We start from the raw sequence: 19,787 nt of genomic DNA, 5'->3' as shown, positions 1-19,787 counted from the left end.
GAAAAACCTAACTTGTTTCAAGATTGGGCTTGATAAGTTTATGGAGGGGATGGTATGATGAGGTTGCCTACAGTGGGACATGGTCCATCTACAACTGCTATTAGCAAATATCTCCAATGACCAGAAATGAGACACTAGATGAGGAGGGCTCTGAGTTACTACAGAGAATTCTTTCTCAAGTGTCTGACTGGTGGGTATTACTCACATGCTCAGGGTCTAACTGATCTCCATATTTGGAGTCAGGAAGGAATTTCTGCCCAGATCAAATTGGCAGAGATCCTGAGGGGTTTTGCCTTCCCCTGCAGCATGGGCCACTTGCTGCTTTGAACTAAAATAAGTGGTTGATTCTCTGTAACCTGACGTCTTTAAATCAAGATTTGAGGACTTCAGTAACTCAGCCAGAGATTTTGAGTCTAGTAGTAGGTGGGCGAGGTTCTGTGGCCTGCAATGTGCCAAAGGCCAGACTACGGCCAGAAGGGACCATCATAATTATCTAAAGTCCTATGAGTCTATCTTTCCATAAAATTCACACAGGCTTCAATTGACCTGGTAAATAAAGTGTTAATTGTCGGCTTTAGTTAAAGCTTTCTAGGAATTGGCTGAAGAGTGGAAATAACCCTTATAATGATGGAGAAGTTACTCAATTTTAATATTACCTTTATTATAGAGAAATAAGTTACGTATTTGTTATAGTAAGAATATCTAGCAGCACAAAAGAGGCATTTGTTAAATTCAGCTGTTGTAGCTAAACTCAGCAGATTTTATTTTCCAGATACACAACTTTCCAGAAATTGTAGTTCAAGACCTTGGATTTGACCATGATATTTTGCTTCACACTCCTGTGTCTGTTACTCTTCTCCTCCAAAGACTATTGGGCTACGTGTTTCTAAGGATAATCTCCCATCCAGAAGCAGTGGATGGTACAGTGGTACACTTCAGCAGCTACTGTTGAAAGAGTAGAGCAGAAAGTGACAGGCGATTGTGAGACTGGAGAGAAAGGAATAGCAGTAACTTCATTCCCAGCCACTGGACCCAAGCAAGGGAAGGTGGGGCTGGGGGGGGAAGATTGAGACCAGAGCGCTTTAGTTATATAATGCCATTATATAAATCAATAGTACATCCTCACCTAGAATTCATGTCTGGCCAGACTATCTCAAAGGATATAGCAAAAATATAGGGGACCAATAGGATGAAAGAAATTATTGGTAATGGGAAAACTTCCAGATGATGAAAGTTTGAAAAGGCTGAACTGTTAAGTTTAGAGTAGTAAAAGAGGAGAGGACGTTATAGAGAGAGATCAAATAATGAATGAATGATATAGAGAAGGTAAATCAAGAACTGCTTTTACCCTTTTCATAATGGAAGATCAAGGAGACATCCAGTGAAATTGAAAGCAAGTGTTTAAGTCTTTTCAGGATCAGAGCTCTAGTTTGTTCTCCAGCGCAGATAAATTATATCTCACTGAAACTGTCAACTGTGAATGGATGCATTACAGCTGGTCAAATAGTGTAAAAGCCTGTTCACAAACATTTGCATGGTTGAACCTTTGTTCATACAGTTTTTCTCATGCAGCAAATTTTGGGCCTATAGCCAAAACATGTTCAATTAAGAAATGAAGTGTTTAGGGAAATAGTTTCTAAATATTAGGTCACCCAATCAGGGAGCAGCAACAATACTATGCAACCAATCACAGACAACAAATATCCAAAATGTTCAGTATGATGAATAACCCTAATGTGCAATTCATGGATAACCCATTAGCTAAAATTTGTTCACACAAATGATTTGATGAACAAATACTGATAACTACAAATTCAGGAGAATCATGATTGATCTGTGGACAGTTTGGGACAAAAAAATTGCTAAATTAATTGACTACATTATTTACAAATAGTCTAGTATTTATCCACACATTTTCTTTGTCATTCTTACAGTACCAGTACAATGGAATGAGTGAATAAAATCTCAGATAATGCAAGGGGGGAAATTGTGAACAGAAATCAAAGGGAAACACTGGTAGCAAGCATGATGTCACTATACGTAAATAAGAAAGTAGCAGACAGTAATTAAAGTTTTTAGTATATTTCATGGAAAATAATGGCAAGCTGTCACCATAAACTTGCTAACAAATGCAATAAAATGAGTTTAAACCACTCTGTTTCAAGTAACCAAAGCATAATGGACAAGAAAATTTAGGGAGAGAAAAGATTCTGAGAGCTGGCATGGAGCTGGCATAGCCTAGCCAAAATTAGAAGGTTCATATTGTTTTAAGCTACTTTGTTAGTATGTAGTTGGCAGTACACAACTATTTAAAGTTTTTGAGATCTATTCTACAAATTCTCCATGCTCTTGTCTATCAAAATGAATTTATCTGACTGTTAGCTCAAAAAGCAGGGCTTCTTTGATATTAAAGAAATAGAAATGGTCATCAAGTTTTTATTGAAACCATATGTGTATAATATTGAAAAGATTGTGTCTAATGTATAGCAGTACTGGGTAGTTCATATAATAGTGGTCATAAAGTTTTCAGCTTCCCATTGTTCTGAGATTTATTTTTGTACGTGAAGCAGGCACTGAGAAAAGTGTATGTACGGCCTACTTTCTTCAGAGTTTGATGAGAGAATGTCTTGGGCTCTATCACTTAGGTGCCAGAGACATCTTCTGATTATGGTATAGTCCTCAACTTTTTTACCTTTATTGATTGGTCACTCTGCTGTCATGAAATTAGCAGCAGAGTGACCAAAAGGTTATAAGTCGTACTGACTTGTTTTTATACACGCAGTTTTTGATTATCCACAAGAGGAAATCGCTAGTATCCAAAACTACCATATACTGAGTCCCTCCACTGAAGGTACTTTGTCATTCTCTCCGAAACTTACACAGCTGTAACTAACTAATTTGATTTCTAATAACTACTTTCAAAGTCCACATAAATTCAGTAGCGAAGGGTTAGGGCAAAGGGAAGTTGAAATTTATCTACTGTGCTTTTCCCTTATTGTCATTCTCTCAACAGGGAGCTCTCACCATTCTTGACATTTGACAATTGGCTTTGTGTCAAGGATGGCAAGAGCTCCCTCTTGAGATTGACAGCAGAGGTTCCTGTTTAATTAACTAGCAGAGATACTGCCTGAGAATGACAGCGTGTACCTCCCTCAGTCCCCAAAATGAGGTGCAGTTAATCTCCTGCAATATACAGTACATGGGAGCATGTTCTTCTCAATATGTTTGTATAACTCTTAGTAATACTAATGAGACTTACGAGCTTGTACCAAAGGGCAAATAGCTACCTCTGCTCCACAGTTCTGTCCTAAATTAGGTTCTTCTAGTGAACAGTGTAATTGCAGCCTTCAGCTAGCTGTTTTTTATGTATTATATTTTTCAACCATTCCATTATTTCATCTCCTATTTAGTAACATTGTAACTATCTAAATGTTCTGCTACAAAGTCAGCTACAGAAATGAGCTGAAGCCATATTTGTCAAGTTGTCCCATTTAAACTCTTTAAAACAGGAGGAAGCTGTGTGTAAGGCTTTCTGGAGAAAATATCTCAAAGGGAGTTTGAGAAGACTAGACGCTAATGCTCCTGGACTCTGGGTTGAAAAATCATAGTGCATTTGTGTCATGTGGGCAGATGTTTCTCCCACAGCCCGTCTAGCACAGTAGAAAGTCACTCAGACCCATGCATCACTTGAAATCTCTACTACCACTAAGATATTTAAAGGAATTGTATTTATAGTTATAATTGATAGCCACTGTTTTGACAGGCAGACAGATTTCTCCTCCCAGTGGCTTCTTGTTATTGGCCTCCAGTGGACCTTAACATTAACAGAATTCTACTGAAAAGAATCTGCAAACTAACAATAAATCTCTAGGGAATGATATTAACCACATTCTGCTACGTCTAATTAGAAATGTACCACAGCTCCATGGTTATGGCCACGGAGGAAAGGTATTTTTTATCATGCAGCCTGATTTTGACAGTTAAAAATGCAAAAACATCTATTATTTATTATACTGAAACACGTCTTTCAAATGATAACACAACAAATCTTTTTTGTTTGTTTTTTGCTTTTTTCTGCATGACACCTAAAAATGTCACACATACAAGAGACTGGGGTTGGAATTAGTAATGGCTAAGGGGAGGGATAGCTCAGTGGTTTGAGTATTGGCCTGCTAAACTCAGGGTTGTGAGTTCAATCCTTGAGGGGTCCGTTTAGGGATCTGGGGCAAAAATCTGGGGATTGGAAAAATCATGAATCTGGAACCTCAAAAAATAAGGAGATTAGCTTTAAAACTGAGATTTTTAAAAATAAATGTTGGGGTCTTTTAATTTGTCTTCTGGTTTCTGAGCCTTTATGATACACCCACTTCACATTTTCAGGCTGTTCTCCACAGCCATGAAGGCTAGAAATTAACTTTCCTTTCAGATCAGAATGGCGATTCTTGTGCAGTCTCTTGATTCTAGCAGCTGGAGCTTTAAGAAATACCATGAGACTTGTCAACACTGGGAGAGGAAGTGTCTCCCTTAGCTGCAAATCCCCTCCTGTTTACATCTCGCTGATTCCCACCAAAATTATCCACAGTGTACCTGCCATGACCTGTATCCCAGCTTTTTACTTAGAAATTCTGGTCACTCATATGTAGTAGAAGCAGCATTACTAATAGTAGAAAGGAAGTGAAGTGGAATGAAGGGAGAGAGAGAGAAAAAAACACAAGGGAGATGTTGTAGATTTTTAAAAAATTCTTTTATAAAGTTTGGATCCCTAATGGCTATCTTATTGCAGCATTCATGTGACAACTGATTATTTTCCTTTCCACACCCTCCAAACTTCTATGACCTGGACTGTTAGGAGGTGGAGGGGGTGAAGTAGAGTGCACCAAGGAACAGTGTCCCGGTGTAGCCTATGTGAAGTAGAAATTAGGCTTTGTCCTAAATTAACCTAAGCGTAGAGAAGTATGGAACATTGAGTTCCAGTGTGAGTAGAATTTAGAGATAAGTTGGAGACAGTAAGATGGGGAAAATGGAAGGTAGCATGGTTATGTTGCTGCGAAGTTTCAGTTACAACTGGTTTGAGCAAGGTTTTTAATGAGTTCTTTGGAGAAATGTGAAATGTATTGAAATGGTGTCTATGCTGATAGTATTGGAAGGGCATTGGTGCAGGTGTTAATTTAAAGAATGTGTAATTAAAAGAACCAGTAAGGAGGCAGCAGAAATGTGAATATGGTAATGGGGACTTTTAATGCTAATTAGTGTTATAATGGATTATAAAAGGGGTAAAGTATCAGAGGGGTAGCTGTGTTAGTCTGGATCTGTAAAAGCAGCAAAGAGTCCTGTGGCACCTTATAGACTAACAGACATATTGGAGCATGAACTTTCGTGGGTGAATACCCATCTGCCACAGGATAGATGCTGCTTATAAAAGGAATAGTTTTTGTTAATTTGGGGAGAACACCAGTTAACCTCAAAGTGGTACTGTTAAGTTCCAAGACTATGAGGTTGTGCTTCACTCTGTTGTCAGTGGACTGATCTCACCCACTGATAAGCTATTTCATCTTTGAGTGTAAGTGTAATTGGCCTATTGTGTAAGTCGTGATTGTGTGCCTGTTTGCTTAACTAATCATTTTTCTTTTAAGTAAAGTTTGGTGTTATCATTCAGAGTGTCACTCAGGGTTCGTCTACTAAATACATTTTCTGTAACTGACCCAGAGGCTAAAACTTGAAAAATGTTGGGTTTTAGTGCACCCTTATCTTTTACAACTTAATATTAACTGGGAACATTTCAACATAAAGATTACAAAGTGTTACACCAATTCAGCAGAATCCCCAACTGCACCCAGAGGAAGCAGCAGATTTAGCAGGGAGTGACAGAGCGACACCTCAATTTGAAGCACCAGTTGGTTGCTCTGTGAGTCTCTCTCTTCACCCTCTAGGCTCAGCCTTGCCTCTCTCAAAAGCTAACACTAAGAAGGACAGGCTTCAATCAGAACCTGCATTTGTTTTCTCCTCCCTTCATGAAACAGAGCCCCAGACTCGTCAGAAGGGAGAAAGGTAGGAGGCCATCCTGGCTGCCAGTTCTTCCTGTCAGGATTGGGAATCCATTGTGCTGGGGTGCTGTACAAAGAGAATGGAAGGCCTGGTCCCCGCTCCTAAGATCTGTTTTAAATTGGACTCAATCCAAAACATTTTTAAGCTTAGGGTTTAGTTTGTGAATTGGGCTATTACGGCTTTGCCTGTGGCCTCTATGACACAGTGTGTTGGTGTATTTAGCTGTTAACCGAAAGATTGGTGGTTCAAGTTCACCCAAAGACTGTTTTTGAAGTGGGACCTGATAACAGTCTTCACATATGTGAAGGGCTGTTATAAAGAGGATTGTGATCAATTATTTTGCTTGTCCACTGAAGGTAGGATGAGAAGTAATGGACTTAATCTGAAGCAGAGAAGATTTCAGTTAGATTTTAGGAAAAACTTTCCAACTAGAAGGATAGTTAAATTCTGCAGTTGTCTTCCAGGGGAGGTGATGGAATCTCCATTACTAGTTTTTAAGAAGAGGTTGGACAAACACCTGTCAGGAATGGTTAGGTTTACTTGCTCCTGCCCCAGAGCAGGGAGCTGGACTTACGACCTCTCGAGGTCCCTTCCAGCCCCACCTTTCTATAATGCTATTATTCTGTTTTGATCAGAACTAACTTAACCATCTGTACTTTGAAAGAGCCATGTTAAAACTCTGATTTCTGAGATGACGCTTCATTGTTAAAAAGGACAGCTTAGTGCAGCACCGTGGGCGGAGGGTGAACTCTGGGCTCAGGGAGGCTAGCCCCCAGCCTCCCCCTTCTGCCCAAGACCCCGCCTTTCCCACCCTCACTCACTTTCACTGGGCAGGAATTTGAGGTGCAAGAAGGAGTGAAGGCTCTAATGGGGGGTGTGGGCTCCAGGATGGGGCCAGAAATGAGGGGTTCAGAGTACAGGAGGGGGCTCCCGGTTGGGGCAGGGTGTTGGGGTGCAGGAGGAGATGAGGGTTCCAGCTGGGGGTTCAGGCTATGGGGTGGGGCTGAGGATGAGGGATTTCGGGTATGGGAGGGGCCGCCATGCTGGGGCCAAGGGATTTGGAATGTGGGAGGGGGCTGCGAGTTAAGGCAGGGAGTTGGGGTGCAGGAAGGGGTGAGGGCTCTGGGGTGGGGTTCCCGGCCAATGGGAATACGGAGCCGGTGCTCAGGGTGGGGGCACCACATGGAGCCCCGTGTCCTTAGGAGCTGGACCTGTTAGGTGCCAGGACAGGTAGGGACTAGCCTGCCTTATCTCTGCAGCACCGCCGACTGGACTTTCAACAGCCAGGTTGGCAGTGCTGACTGGAGCCACCAGGGTCCTTTTCAAACAGGTGTTCCAGTCAAAAACCAGACAGCTGGTCACCCTAGCAAGCACCAGTTCCAGCCACCTATAGTCCCTGGCCACAGGCTGTCCCCAGCTCCAGTCACAGGGGAAGAGTGGCAGAATGCCAGCAAGAAGCAGGAGAGGCCCAGGGGGTGGAGCATGGGCAGGACCACACAGGACTGTTTGGGGAGGCACAGCCTCCACTGGCCTTTGATACGTGCCACCCATGTGCAGCATCACTTACTGGACCATCCCACTGACTAAGAATAAATGAATTCAAGTTTTATTACTTTACTACAAAATTAGATATAAATATTTTAGTAGAAATAAATATAGTTGTTATGGGGGATAGATGTTAGTGCACATAAAAATAGGAGAATGACACCATTGAATGAGGCCAAGTACATATGAGCAGATGCTTTACAAGCCTTATTCTGCGTAGTATGCTAGCATGTTTCAGTCTTGACCCACAAGAAGTTTGAGATTCCAGCTCAGAGTGTCCTGAGCAGAGGTCGCCAGTGGTGTTTAAATGTGTCAGATTATGTTAACGTTGATGTATAAGTACTTGTTCAGTGAGATCTAGACTTAAGACCTCCAACCTCATTCCTGTTTCTGACTTAATCCAGGTGCCCAAAAAGGGGTGTGGAGGAAATAAACACAACAGCGTATTAACTCACTTTTTCACTCAGCCACGGACCCAATATTAGGCATCAGCAAGGTAAGCAGCTCCTAGAGTGCCAGAATATTAGAGAGGGCTTTCTGTGAAATCTGCCTAGCTTTGTAGTGGCCTGGCACTGAAATCTTTCAGGGAGCTCTTGCTTTTGGCCATGTGATGGGAATAAGTAGGGGGCTTTAGTGATGCCTGATACACAACCTAGTTGTCAGCTGTATCTATTCTGACTCTGCCTACCCCTACGCACATGCCCCCAGCCTTGTTAAAATGTACTAGGTATCACAGCTGATATGTTTTTCTGACCACAGATTTCAGATTCATTATGTGATGCATTTTAGGAGTTGACACTTAAATTTTACACCAAAACAGTTTAAAAACAATAAAGAACATTTTCAAAGTACCTAAGTGACCAAGGAACCTAAATCCCTTTTCAAAAATGACTTTTAGGCATTTAAGAGCCCAAGATTTATTGAAAGTCAGTGGAAAGTCAGTCATTTTTGACTATGGGATGTAGGTGCCTTTGAAAATGTTGTTATTGGGCTACCACAGAGATTACATTTGCAAACTCCATATAGGTTAATATCTAGAACAGTATTCGCTTTCACTTTAGATGTAATTACTTGCCTGTGGTATTGAACACAGGGGAAGAAAATCAGCCACTGGCATGCGAAAGGAAGAAAATATAAGATTATATGAGAGAATGGTAGTTACACAGTCTAGTGGACAAGCAAATAGAACTTGGTGGATTGGACAGACTATAAATCAATTTCTGATTCCTTTGGTCAAGTTGTAAATCATAACTGTGCCGCAGTACTGTAGGGTTGATATACGTGATGTGGGAGTCTACACTGCTTGGAATGGGTGCCCCTTGCAAGAAAGAAAGAAACAGTTAATTAGGAGACCTGAGCGCTAGCTTGTGTGAACATGGAAATAGAAGCAAGGCCACCATTTGATGTCACAGATTTCCTACAGTTAGTTAATATCACAGGAAAACACCACTCAGTAAAGGCACAATTCCCGCTCCCCTCTCCGATTCCGTACAATGTGAATACATTATCACTTGTTCCAGAAATAAATATCTTAAACCGTTGTTATCCTTAATAACCATCCTTTATCCCTAGTGTTTACATAGCTAGAGAAGCTAATGAGAGTTATTCCATGCAACTGATTCAGTAGATTGGCACAGTGCTTTTGCAGATGGCCTCTTCTGACACAGAAGACCTGAGTATGAGAGTGGAGTGCTTTCAGGTGTCTCTTCCCTTCCAGCTCTAGTGAAACTACTGTATTACAGAGGTGTTGCTCGGCTTTTGGCGATGAGGGATAGAGCTGCCCTACTAGATAAGCATTTCCTACCAGCCAGTTCACACAGTGTAATACAGTGCTCACTGCTATTGAAGCTGAGGACAAATTCAGCATTTAAAAGGAGGGATTTGAGGCATACAGAGGTAGGGATAATAACAATGATTGTAGAGAGAAAACTGTAGGGGACCTGTCTAGACCACCTTTAGTCTGCGACATCTATGGAAAAGAGCTGACTCGCAGAAAACTAGATGGGGTGTATTTGTTTGTCTGATACTGGAGCTTGTATTCTGTCCAAAACACCAAAACCAGGAGACATTTAATCCTAGATGACCATTTTTTATTGATTTTCACATGGATGCTACAGTATTAAACTTCACTTTGTAATGTAGCTCTTGCATTTGATATGTAGCTTCTGAATTTGGTCCTCTGCGTTTAATATAGATATTTATTTGTCAAGTACTACAGCAAAGAGACTTCTCAGAAGATTTGATACTAGGAGTTTCTTGACTGACCCTTAAAGGTAGTAACAATTTTGGGAGCCAAGCATTTATATAAATGCTGTTAAATATCCTCTCTCGACTCTGTTTGCTTCATTCTGTTAATGCCTCTGAATTTACGTAATCAGCAGTATGTAAAAATAAACATTTCAAGATTTGCATGTTCTATTGGAAAAGTTCTCTACTGTGGCAGCTTTTGAGGCAAGAGTCTTTTTCTTTCTAGAAGAACTTCAGTAGGAAAAATATTGCACTGTTGGTTTATTTTGTCCGGGAATTCAGACACCGGATAGTATGGGATGTAGAAAGTTACATGGAATATGGAGAGTTAATGCTCTATGTTCTTAATTTTAAATTCCAGTAAATATGGTTTCAGCTTTGATCCTATCAAGACTAATTCCTTTGTCACTCTACTAATTAATTCAGCATGCTGGAGAAAAGATGCTAATTTGAGCATCAAAGAAGTTGAGGGTGGGGTTTCTTTTTATTTTTTGTTTTTGTTTTTAATCAGAGTTGTTAAAAAGATAAATTTTACTCGCATTAGACTGAATCTGAAAGCTCGGTCATTTTAGTCTTGTTCCCAACAGTTGAATATAATAAAAAATATGTCCTTGTTTCTCTCAAAATTGGCATAAAAACTCAGCAGCAACCAATATTAGTGTTAATAATGTAGGCTTCTTTAATGAGACTGCTTCATCCTTAATAAAGAGAGAAATCTTCTGAATATCAACTTTTTCTGCTTAACCTTTCCTTTTCCTGTTGCCTGTAATCAGCTAAACCCCATTGTTTTATTGCTGCAATTGAACTCTCTCCAAAATGGGTTTGAAGATGGTTAGCATGAGCATACTTTGATTTACCAAAATGTGGCTGAATGTAGAGCTTAATTTAAAAAATTCACATCAGATTTATAGTTACAGAAAAACTAATACGTTGACCTGGACTGCACATAACTAAATTCATTAGCCTGTGGCCAGATCAGTTTTCTCTTTCCTCAGATTGTCTCAGCAGCCCTATGAATGCAAAGTTCGATTGTGTTTACTGCTTAGAACTACTTCCATCTGCAAATAATTCTGTGCTCAGTGCAGCTTTTGAAGTGATCCATAGTAGGTTGAGTGGATTTGAGAACCCCAAGATGTCTGTGTAACCCACTCCTTGCTGGCAAAAGAAACCAAATCTTCTTACAGATCCTATTGCTCCCTCATAGCAACCTTTTCTCAGTTTGTGGAAAGGGCGGTGCCAGGCGTGAAAGAAGAGGAAGGTGGGTACCTGCCTTTGCTGAACAGAGGCAATTATTCTCTATAATGCTTTATTTTAAACTATGACTGACTTGCGCTTTATAGTTGTGTTGTGTGCACTTGTTCTCCAATCGTGGACTACTTCTACTGAGACCTGCTATATAGTCTCTGTAGTACGGTAGCTTTAGTAAAATCTTTTCACCCAATAATACTATAAGGGTTACTTAGCTCCTGTCCAATAAGTAAACATTTAATAACAACCCTTTTAGGTAGTTAGAAAAACATTAGAAATATAAAACAAATATTTAATTAACGTTGCTGTTAAAATAAATATAAACATAAAATGAGTCTGGAGCAGTAATCACAAGCAGTTAATCTGACTCACTAAAGATCTTCACAGCAATGTCTAATACGCTGTAAAAGTGTATGTATGAAAGCAATTAATCAAAGCACAGCATTGCTTCTAGAGAGTATTTCTTCTGCTGTAAAGCTAAGTGATAAAATAACTTAAAACACACAGCAGTAGCAGCAGTTAATAAGCTTTTTATAGTCCCTGTGTGAACCTGAAAATCATACCTTATTAGTATCTTTATCTTTCTTGCTCACCCATCTTACTTGCATTCAGATTTAATTTTGAGGGTTATTTTTATATTTCTAGTCTTTCATAGTGGAGCTGCTTTAATAATCTCAGCATGAGTTTTTTTGTTCATTTGCTGTGAAATGGGTGTTTCTGTTATATACACTTTACAGATCACTCTAGGGTTTTTTCCAGATCATTTCTGGAGATGCCATGGCATTGTTGGGATATGTGCGTGTTTGTTTTTTTCATGTCTTGGACCAATTGAATTATTTTTCTTTCACCACAGATGTTTGCAATTCCATTCTTTATTAGCTGCAGTGACACCTACCGATAGGGGGAACCTAATTAACTAAAGAATTCCCAGTTGCTGGATTTAGCTAGCAAGCTGCTTGGGACTGTACCCAGCAGATGTTTCTCCTGCTTAGAAGTACGGGGACTTTATAGACCTCCCTGCTTTTTAATCCTTGAAGCAAATATCAACACATTTGAACTCTGGAAACTCACTGTTCAACACAGAAATGAAATGTTGCCGTGATCACAGTTTTAGATCTTGCATTTAAGACATTTTTCCTAGGAACAACAGGGAAGGACCATTGAACAGGAGGTTTGCTTTTGTCCTTGAAATCTTGAAATTTAAAAAGGAATGAAGACATTGATAGAATGAACAGTCCGGTAGCATTTTTTTCACAATCTCTTAACATTCACTGTAGAAATATAAACATTCCCTCTTTATATGCCAGAACCAATAATATAGTCATAAATATTCCAGTAAGAAATCACACATTTGGTAATCAAAGAGTTGATTCACTCAGTGTTTCTAATGGAAAATACCTTAATTATTCTCAGGACCTTGGTGATTTCTTTCAATGGCTAAAGCTAATGCTAGCAAAGGGAAATCCATCTGTGTAGTACAGCACGTTTTCAAGAATAGTACATGGGCTTTCACATGAGGATGACTCACTCATTTTCATCTTTCTGAGGGCAGATCACATAAAGAAAATCCCTCTCTACTTCTGCATGCAGGAGTAGCGTGCTCAGAGCATTTGGAATATTACCCTTGTATAGTGAAAAGCATACTAATGATTCTACGTCTACAGCTTCCTTCACAGGCATTACACCAGGTAATCACTATATTGCGTAGGACATATAAATGCATAACTTTGCTAGATGGTTTTTTTTCCTCCTCTATTATTATTTTAAGTGGTTTCATTCCACACAAAACAATCTAAGCAGATGCACACAATCTATTCATTTTTCAGGTCTTCTAATTATATTCCTCCCTTTGCTATGTAAGTTTTTGAATAAGTAACAATTCTGTCAGATAATACCTTAAGAGAATTTTGCTACGTACAGTGTTGTGGAAGGAGCTTTTAAAGATTGGTGTGCAATAAATTTATTCACTAATGGTTTTGGTCTTATATCAATCATTTTAATATAAAAGGCAGGTTTTACTGTAATCCGGTTATTTGTTGTCTGTAGATTTTGTAAGCCTCAAAGCCAAAAGCCATTCACTTTTCACAAAATTTTTGTCTTAACTTGATTAATACCATAACGCAGTTGTTACAACAGCCTTGTTCCCATACATTAAACTCAGCGGGAGTTTAGAATCAGGCCCAGTGTGAGGTTAGCAAGGAAATAATTTTGTCCCCTAAACGTTAGAGATATATTAAGCCTGGAACGCACAAAATTATGCAAAATTACAATAAGTAGAAGTTAATTTCATCAGCATATGTCTGTGGTAATTTAGAACACATCAGAGAACACAGACCTTTGCAAATACCATAACTTTCAGGGAATGATGTATACATGCAGTCTGAGAAGATTCTGGAAGTTTTGTGGTTTTATGCAGTACATATGGTTTTTCAAATTGGTTTTAAATTTTTGCAATTTATACACTCACTCTCTCTCTCTCTCTCTCTCTTAATGTCCATGCTGGATTTTTGCTGTTCTGCAAAACATCATCATAATAATTAACAATAATAATAATGAGGAATAGATTTTTAAGAGTTTAGTAATGAACAGAGGAGGCCAAAATCAGAACATTTCCCCAGCCTTAGGCAACATATTGCGTATTTAGTATGGAAGGTAAATATTGTAAGCCCACACAGCTCTAGGGGGAAGTCAAAAATAGCAGAAAAACTTGTTTTCATCAAGACCAACCCACCACTGCTAGTTTATAATTATATTTGACCTTACCAATTCATGGCAACAGCCGCTATACTAGGAGACAGCACTGTTTGTGCAAAGCGATGTCAAACTGGCAGTTATTACAAACAAAATTGTTATTTTATTTAAAAAAAATTCCTTTTGTAAGCAACAAATAATACCCAGACTTGAAAGTCAGAGGGGTTCAATCTTTTTTTTAACATTTTTGTATGCTACATATCTAACTTTACCTCCCTACAGCAACACAAAATGTCCAAGAATAATGTTTTAAAGATCTATAAATACTCAAGACAAATACTAGACTCCACAAAGCTGTAATTGATACTGTGGGGGAACTGTAGGCAGGAAGAATATAAACAAACTGCCAGAGTCAGATCAGGGCCAGGACTCAAGAGCTAATGCATCCTCTCTTGAGGATACTGCCATGAGAGATCTTCAGCAAATATGCAAGTGCTGGAAAACAGATTCTTTTCCCATCCACCCTGCAGGTGTTGGACTAAGGTGTGTGGGTGGGTTTGGTTTGGTTTGGTTTGGTTTGATCTTCCATTCCTATATGAAATAACATTTGCACGGTCCCATCTAGCTCTTCTTTTATGCCTGTGTCTTTTCACCAGTCTCTGTGTCCATCTCTCTTGTTCAGTACTTTCTCTCTCACACACACACATGCTCTCTCAATCACTCTCTCACATATAGATATACACACCCACATGCCTGCCCTTTCCCATCTCTTCCTAGCTGCAGTGTTCCCCCCCTTCACGTGTATGTGGCTCCACAGTCTCTGGAGATCACAGGAACCTACAGGCTGATAATAGAGCCAGAGTGTAGACTTTCCACTCAAAAAGAGCGCAGGTATGAAATTTAATTATTCTGATAGCACTGTAGTGAGATGGGACTATAAAAGGAGAACCAAGTATGGCTCGTGGGTCAGGTGTATGTTTGGAACAGGGATCCCTAACAAAGTGGCATGTATTTTCTGGAGCAGCAGGCCATTAGTGCTTTAAATAGGACTTGGGGCTGTGGCTGCTACTGCAGAGATGTGGGGAAGAGTAAGATGAAGTATGTACAGACACATCCACCATACCCTTAATATGCCCAGTCTCCTTCCTCATTCCACTGCAAAGAGCCACCCTGGAGCTCTTCTGTACATTTACAAGGGAGGGTTAAGTCCTCTTGCCTGCACCTCTGCTGCTTCCCCCTGCTCCTTCACCCTCACCATGTGTCTTTCTTTCACTCACCCACAAACATGCAGTGGCGCTGGAAGATTTTTAGTAGTGGGGGTGCTGAAAGCCAGCCCCCTGACCCCTGTCCATGCCCCTCCTCCCCCGAGCTGAGGCTGGGAGCAGGGCTGTGTTTCTGTGAGGGGGGACCCATAGATGGGTAAGGGGGTGGAAGCCATGGCCAGAGCTGGAAGTGGGCGTGGAGCCAAGAGTGGAGCCCTGAGCAGGAGCTGGCAGCCAGGCCATGTGGTGCCTGGAGCATAGCCCTGGGGGTGGGGCTCTGGGAGTGGAGCCCTGGGAGCTGGGAGCCAGGTGCAGAGGCTTGGGAATGGGGGGTGGGGCTGGGTGCAGGAACCTGAGGAGCAGAGTCCAAAGTGCAGAGCCAGCAGCTGGGGAGTGGGGCACAGGGCTGGCCCCCAGGACCTGAACCCAGTGAGAGGAGTCCCGGGCACGGGGCCAGCAGCCCCACATAAAACCTGGGGATACTGTAGCACCCCCCATATCCCTACTTCCTGCGTCTATGTAAATATGGCTGCTGTCATAATGGAAATGCCTTATTTGCAAGATTTGCCCTTTGGAGTCTAATGACTTCATTTTTCTGTAGGCTCAGGCTCCTTTGATTAAATTCACTAGCAATCTGGATCATGACTTTGGGAGTCAGAGGCTACGTTTACACTTGGAGCTAAGGGTGTGATTCCCAGCTCGCACAGACATACTCACGTTAACTCTCATCAAGTGAGTGCGGCAAAAATAGTAAGGTAGCTGCAGCATCACTGCCTAATCACTCCAAGTACAAATTCCCTGGACTTTGTGGGCAGCTAGTCTGTGCCGCCACTGCCTGTGACACCATGGCTATGCCATTATTTTTATGTGAGCATGTCTGCTTGAGCTGGGCCTCACACCTCTAGCTCCACGTGTAGACATAGTCTGACTGAACAGTCATAGTAATTCTGCCTTGGTCAAAGGAGGTCTGTGATGTACAACGTACGTCTATTCAGTGTAGTTCAGCTATCGTACTGAAGGCAGTTTGGACTGAAATGAAAAATAAAAAAGGATAAAGGAAAGTTCACCGAGGAAATGTTACTGACTTCCATAAAAGTATTCAAAAAGTTGTGAGGCGTAGTAATGAAGTTAAAATACAGCATGCTCCATGAAGAAATAATGTTTGTAAATCGTTAGCCTTAATTTGCATATAAAGGCACTTGAAAGGTTGCAATATGATAAAAATGACTGATCATTTGTGACATATGAAATTCAGGAATTCAAATTTGGGAGGATGGGAGAATGCTAACTCAATAAGAAATGAAATGTAGCTCTGCCACTTAATAACCTCTTGCAAGCTCTGTGAAGAAAGGAATATAGTTTTGCATGTCTTCGTACAGTGCCTAATACAATGGAACCCCAGGAGTGACTGGGATCTCTGGAGCATTCTCATAATATCAATATTAAATAATAATACATTATTAGATAGAAAGTAAAGCATTTAAGAGAGGACTTTTGTGAAGTAGCTATCTCTCTCATCTTGCAATAGGGCAAGATTTATTTTTGATCCTGATTGCATCTTCCTGTGACTTTAAACAAAAATCAACCCTGTACCTTTACATTAAAGCCATATGCGAACGAGTGACAATTTTTACCAATAGGAGTAGAACATGTGGTCAACTCTGTATGTTGGCACATATGATTGCTCTGAAGATCACTTTCAGAGAGCCTATTCTCTGGTAAGAAGAACCTTCAACTACTTTGAAATGTATGCTAATAATAGCTTAGCATAGCAGCTGCTTTTGTTTCAGGTCTTGGGGGGTGGTAATTTCTCTAACGCACTCAAAGTCCAAATACATTCATTGTCAAGTACTGTGTAAATGGTGTATAGTCAGAATTATTGGTAATTTATTTTATTATTGCGATAGGTCCCTTACTCTAGGCAATAGCTCACTACGTTATCATTGCGTAAATATGCAGCTTTGTTGTGTACTCAGTAAATATTGCATTTTTCCTCTACTAATTCTCTCCTCTTCCCCTGACCCTTTCCTAATGTCTTAATCAGATTTGGAAAGAAGAAAGAAGAGAAAGGTGGGAAAGCTGACCAGAAGGGAAATCCAAAACACGGCACACTGAGAGAAGAAGAACTAGAAAAGATGAAAGATGAGCGTGAAAGGTGAGTAAATCATGTAAACATCTATGTTGATTAGAAGAACAGAAGGCAAGGACCTCCTATATAGGAGGGAAAGCCAGGGCAGTTGTTCCAGGCCTGGGCCGGTGATATGCCATCCCAGCTCTCCGCCAGTCAGTCTCTGCAGTGCAACATTGTTAGGCCAGTCTTCTGGCTTTGCCTTCCTGAGGCTGCTGCTTTGCTGGGTTACTGCATAACAACATCTATTCTGCTTCCTCTGCTTCTCTCATGGTGCTTAATGCATTCTCTGCCCAGCCTGATGCAGCAGCTCCTCTTCAGGGCCCACGCTACCCAATGCCAGTAAGGGGACCTTCTCCTGAGGCCTGGTCTGATTTCTCCTCGCCTCCCTCCCAATGCTATGAGCTGCTACTTCTGGAGCTCTGTGCACTGGGCTCCCCGTCTCCTCCATAAGGCAGTAGGAACAGCTTCTTATGGGCCTCCAGGTTCCCTTTCTTCCTACAACCTCCATACTGGTTTCCAGCACTCCAGGCCTCCTCTGACTATGGTGCCAATCAATAGGTTTTCTGCTTATAAGTGCAGCTTTGGTATATTCATCTTTATGTTGTTTCCTCCTTTTTCGTGTTGTGTTCACTCAAGGTTATAGAAGAAATTAACCTCTAGATTCATGTTGTAATAATATAAAGTACACAAATGCTGAATATGCCTAAGGACAATGGGAATAAAGTAGTGCCCAAAGGTTAGGAGAGATCCTGAGAGACTGAAGAACCATTGTAAACCAAGGGGGTTTTATTTTTCTTCTGTTGGTTTTTTTCCTCTCTCATAAAATATACCTGTCCCATCCATAATCTCAACAACCTCAGTGCCTTTCCAGCCCAATAGACCCAATAGCTTTTACTTCTCCTAACTCCCACCCTCCTGAGTTCCCAGTCTTGAAAAAACCTGGAAAAATAGGTAATCCTTGCAGTGCTGCCCTGAAGGTGAGCAAGCACTTTTCTCCTGCTCCCCAATAAAGACTAGCCTTCTGGGTGCAATCACATTTCCACAAGCTGGGTCTTTGTTCCCCTCCAGTAGACGGTGCACGTAAGAGGTTAATGAGTCTGCTGCAGTTGCCATCAAGGGGACGCAGTCTCTTAGCTCAAGCAATAGTGGCACGTGCTTTTCATATGAGAGGCCCCACCCTGGGGTAATGTGTGTTAGCTGGAGAGGGAGGCACACTCCCCTCATTAGAGTATTCTGCTCATTGGGAGATGGGAGAAAATGGGCATCGCTGCTTTCTCAATGTACCCAGGCAGCTGCGTTCTCTCTCTTTGCAGGGATGTCACACACACACAAGAGCTAAGGGGACAGCCCTACCTTTGTGTTGCTGGTCACAAGTCTTTTGAGACATCTAGCCTCCCTTCATGCACTGTTACCCAGTTGAGAGACTATTGCACAATGTATTTTAGTCATGTGACCGGGTGACTAATGGGATTTGATGGGGTAATTATATCCCAAAGGTTATTAATAATATTTATTCCACTCATTTCAGGAGATGGTGGGCTATCCAGTTACTGTAGTACTGATAATTGGATATACCTACCCGGTGTTTTAATAGGTAGTTTATCTGAATTAAATAATTTCAGGGTAGGATTTATACCATTTGCTTTAAAATTTCTGTAGCATGTCCCTGGTTTTGCCAGGCAGTGGAGTGCTACCTTTATTTTAAACTGCTGATTCCCAGTTTGGATGCTGGCAATTTGAGAAGTCTGTGTCCTTCATTTTAAAGAAGCCAGTGTCTTTTATTAGGATACTGGCAAGCTAAGAAGTATGTATCCCATCTGTTAAAGGGCCAGTGTCATTTACTAAAATGTTGGCAGACTGAAAGGAATGAGCCCTTCTGTCTAAAGGGCTAATGTTCCAATTGGACATGAGATAATTGTTCTTAACATTTCTTTAGTGTTAACTGCTTTTTAAAAGTCCACAGTCACTGACTGACAGTAAATTGGTAAGGGTGTATTAGAAACAGGCAGTCTAATGTCGTCTTCATTCTGTTTTCTCTTCTCTAATAATGATGTAACTTTCTGCCCTGGAAGTGTTTGAACTGAAATGGAGAACAGCAGGTGTGTTGAGAAGTTGGTGAACTTAGCTGATATTTTTAACTCACTTATTTGATTCTTCTTCCACAATGCAAATGAATAGAAATATCAGCCTCTCTCCTTCAGATAATTTTGCTTACATAAAAAAATACTCGTATTATCCCCAAAGTAGTATAACATATACTGTGTATACAAGCAGGTCATGACACTCTCTAACTAAAACAAGAACATAGTTATATATTTTTTGTAGTTCAAGACTATCTACTAGTTGACTCTTGAACCCTATCTTGTACTACTGGTCACAGGGTGGCAAAGATTTTAGCAATGATAAAGGAAAAGTGCATACTGTAGCTGGTTTTCTCACACACGTTTCTGTGCAAGAATGATATGAGGGGTTGATTAAGTTCAGCCTCAAGATAAGTAACCCAGTTTAAATGAAATTGAGTACTTTTTATTGTTGTTGACTATTCACCTAATGGTGATGCTTATGAAGATAGTATAGATGAGTTTTATAACTGTGTCCCAAGATTCAGTAATCCTATA

The 19,787-nt window shown here is 40.6% G+C and overlaps 1 protein-coding gene across 2 annotated transcripts in view; it reads left to right on the top strand.

The window, feature by feature from the left end:
- PARD3B (par-3 family cell polarity regulator beta) overlaps window positions 1-19,787 on the top strand; it is a 725,193-nt gene that overhangs the window by 561,006 nt on the left and 144,400 nt on the right. For both annotated transcript variants that reach the window (XM_075069989.1, XM_075069988.1), the window contains exon 19: window positions 17,083-17,193. In XM_075069989.1, the coding sequence (XP_074926090.1) occupies window positions 17,083-17,193 (111 nt within the window). The remainder of the gene's footprint in view (window positions 1-17,082; window positions 17,194-19,787) is intronic.

Source organism: Chelonoidis abingdonii, chromosome 10, assembly GCF_003597395.2.
Source record: "Chelonoidis abingdonii isolate Lonesome George chromosome 10, CheloAbing_2.0, whole genome shotgun sequence".
Taxonomy (NCBI): Eukaryota; Metazoa; Chordata; order Testudines; family Testudinidae; genus Chelonoidis; species Chelonoidis abingdonii.
The sequence above is the reverse complement of the archived record's forward strand: the minus strand, read 5'-3'. Positions and strand labels throughout refer to the sequence as shown.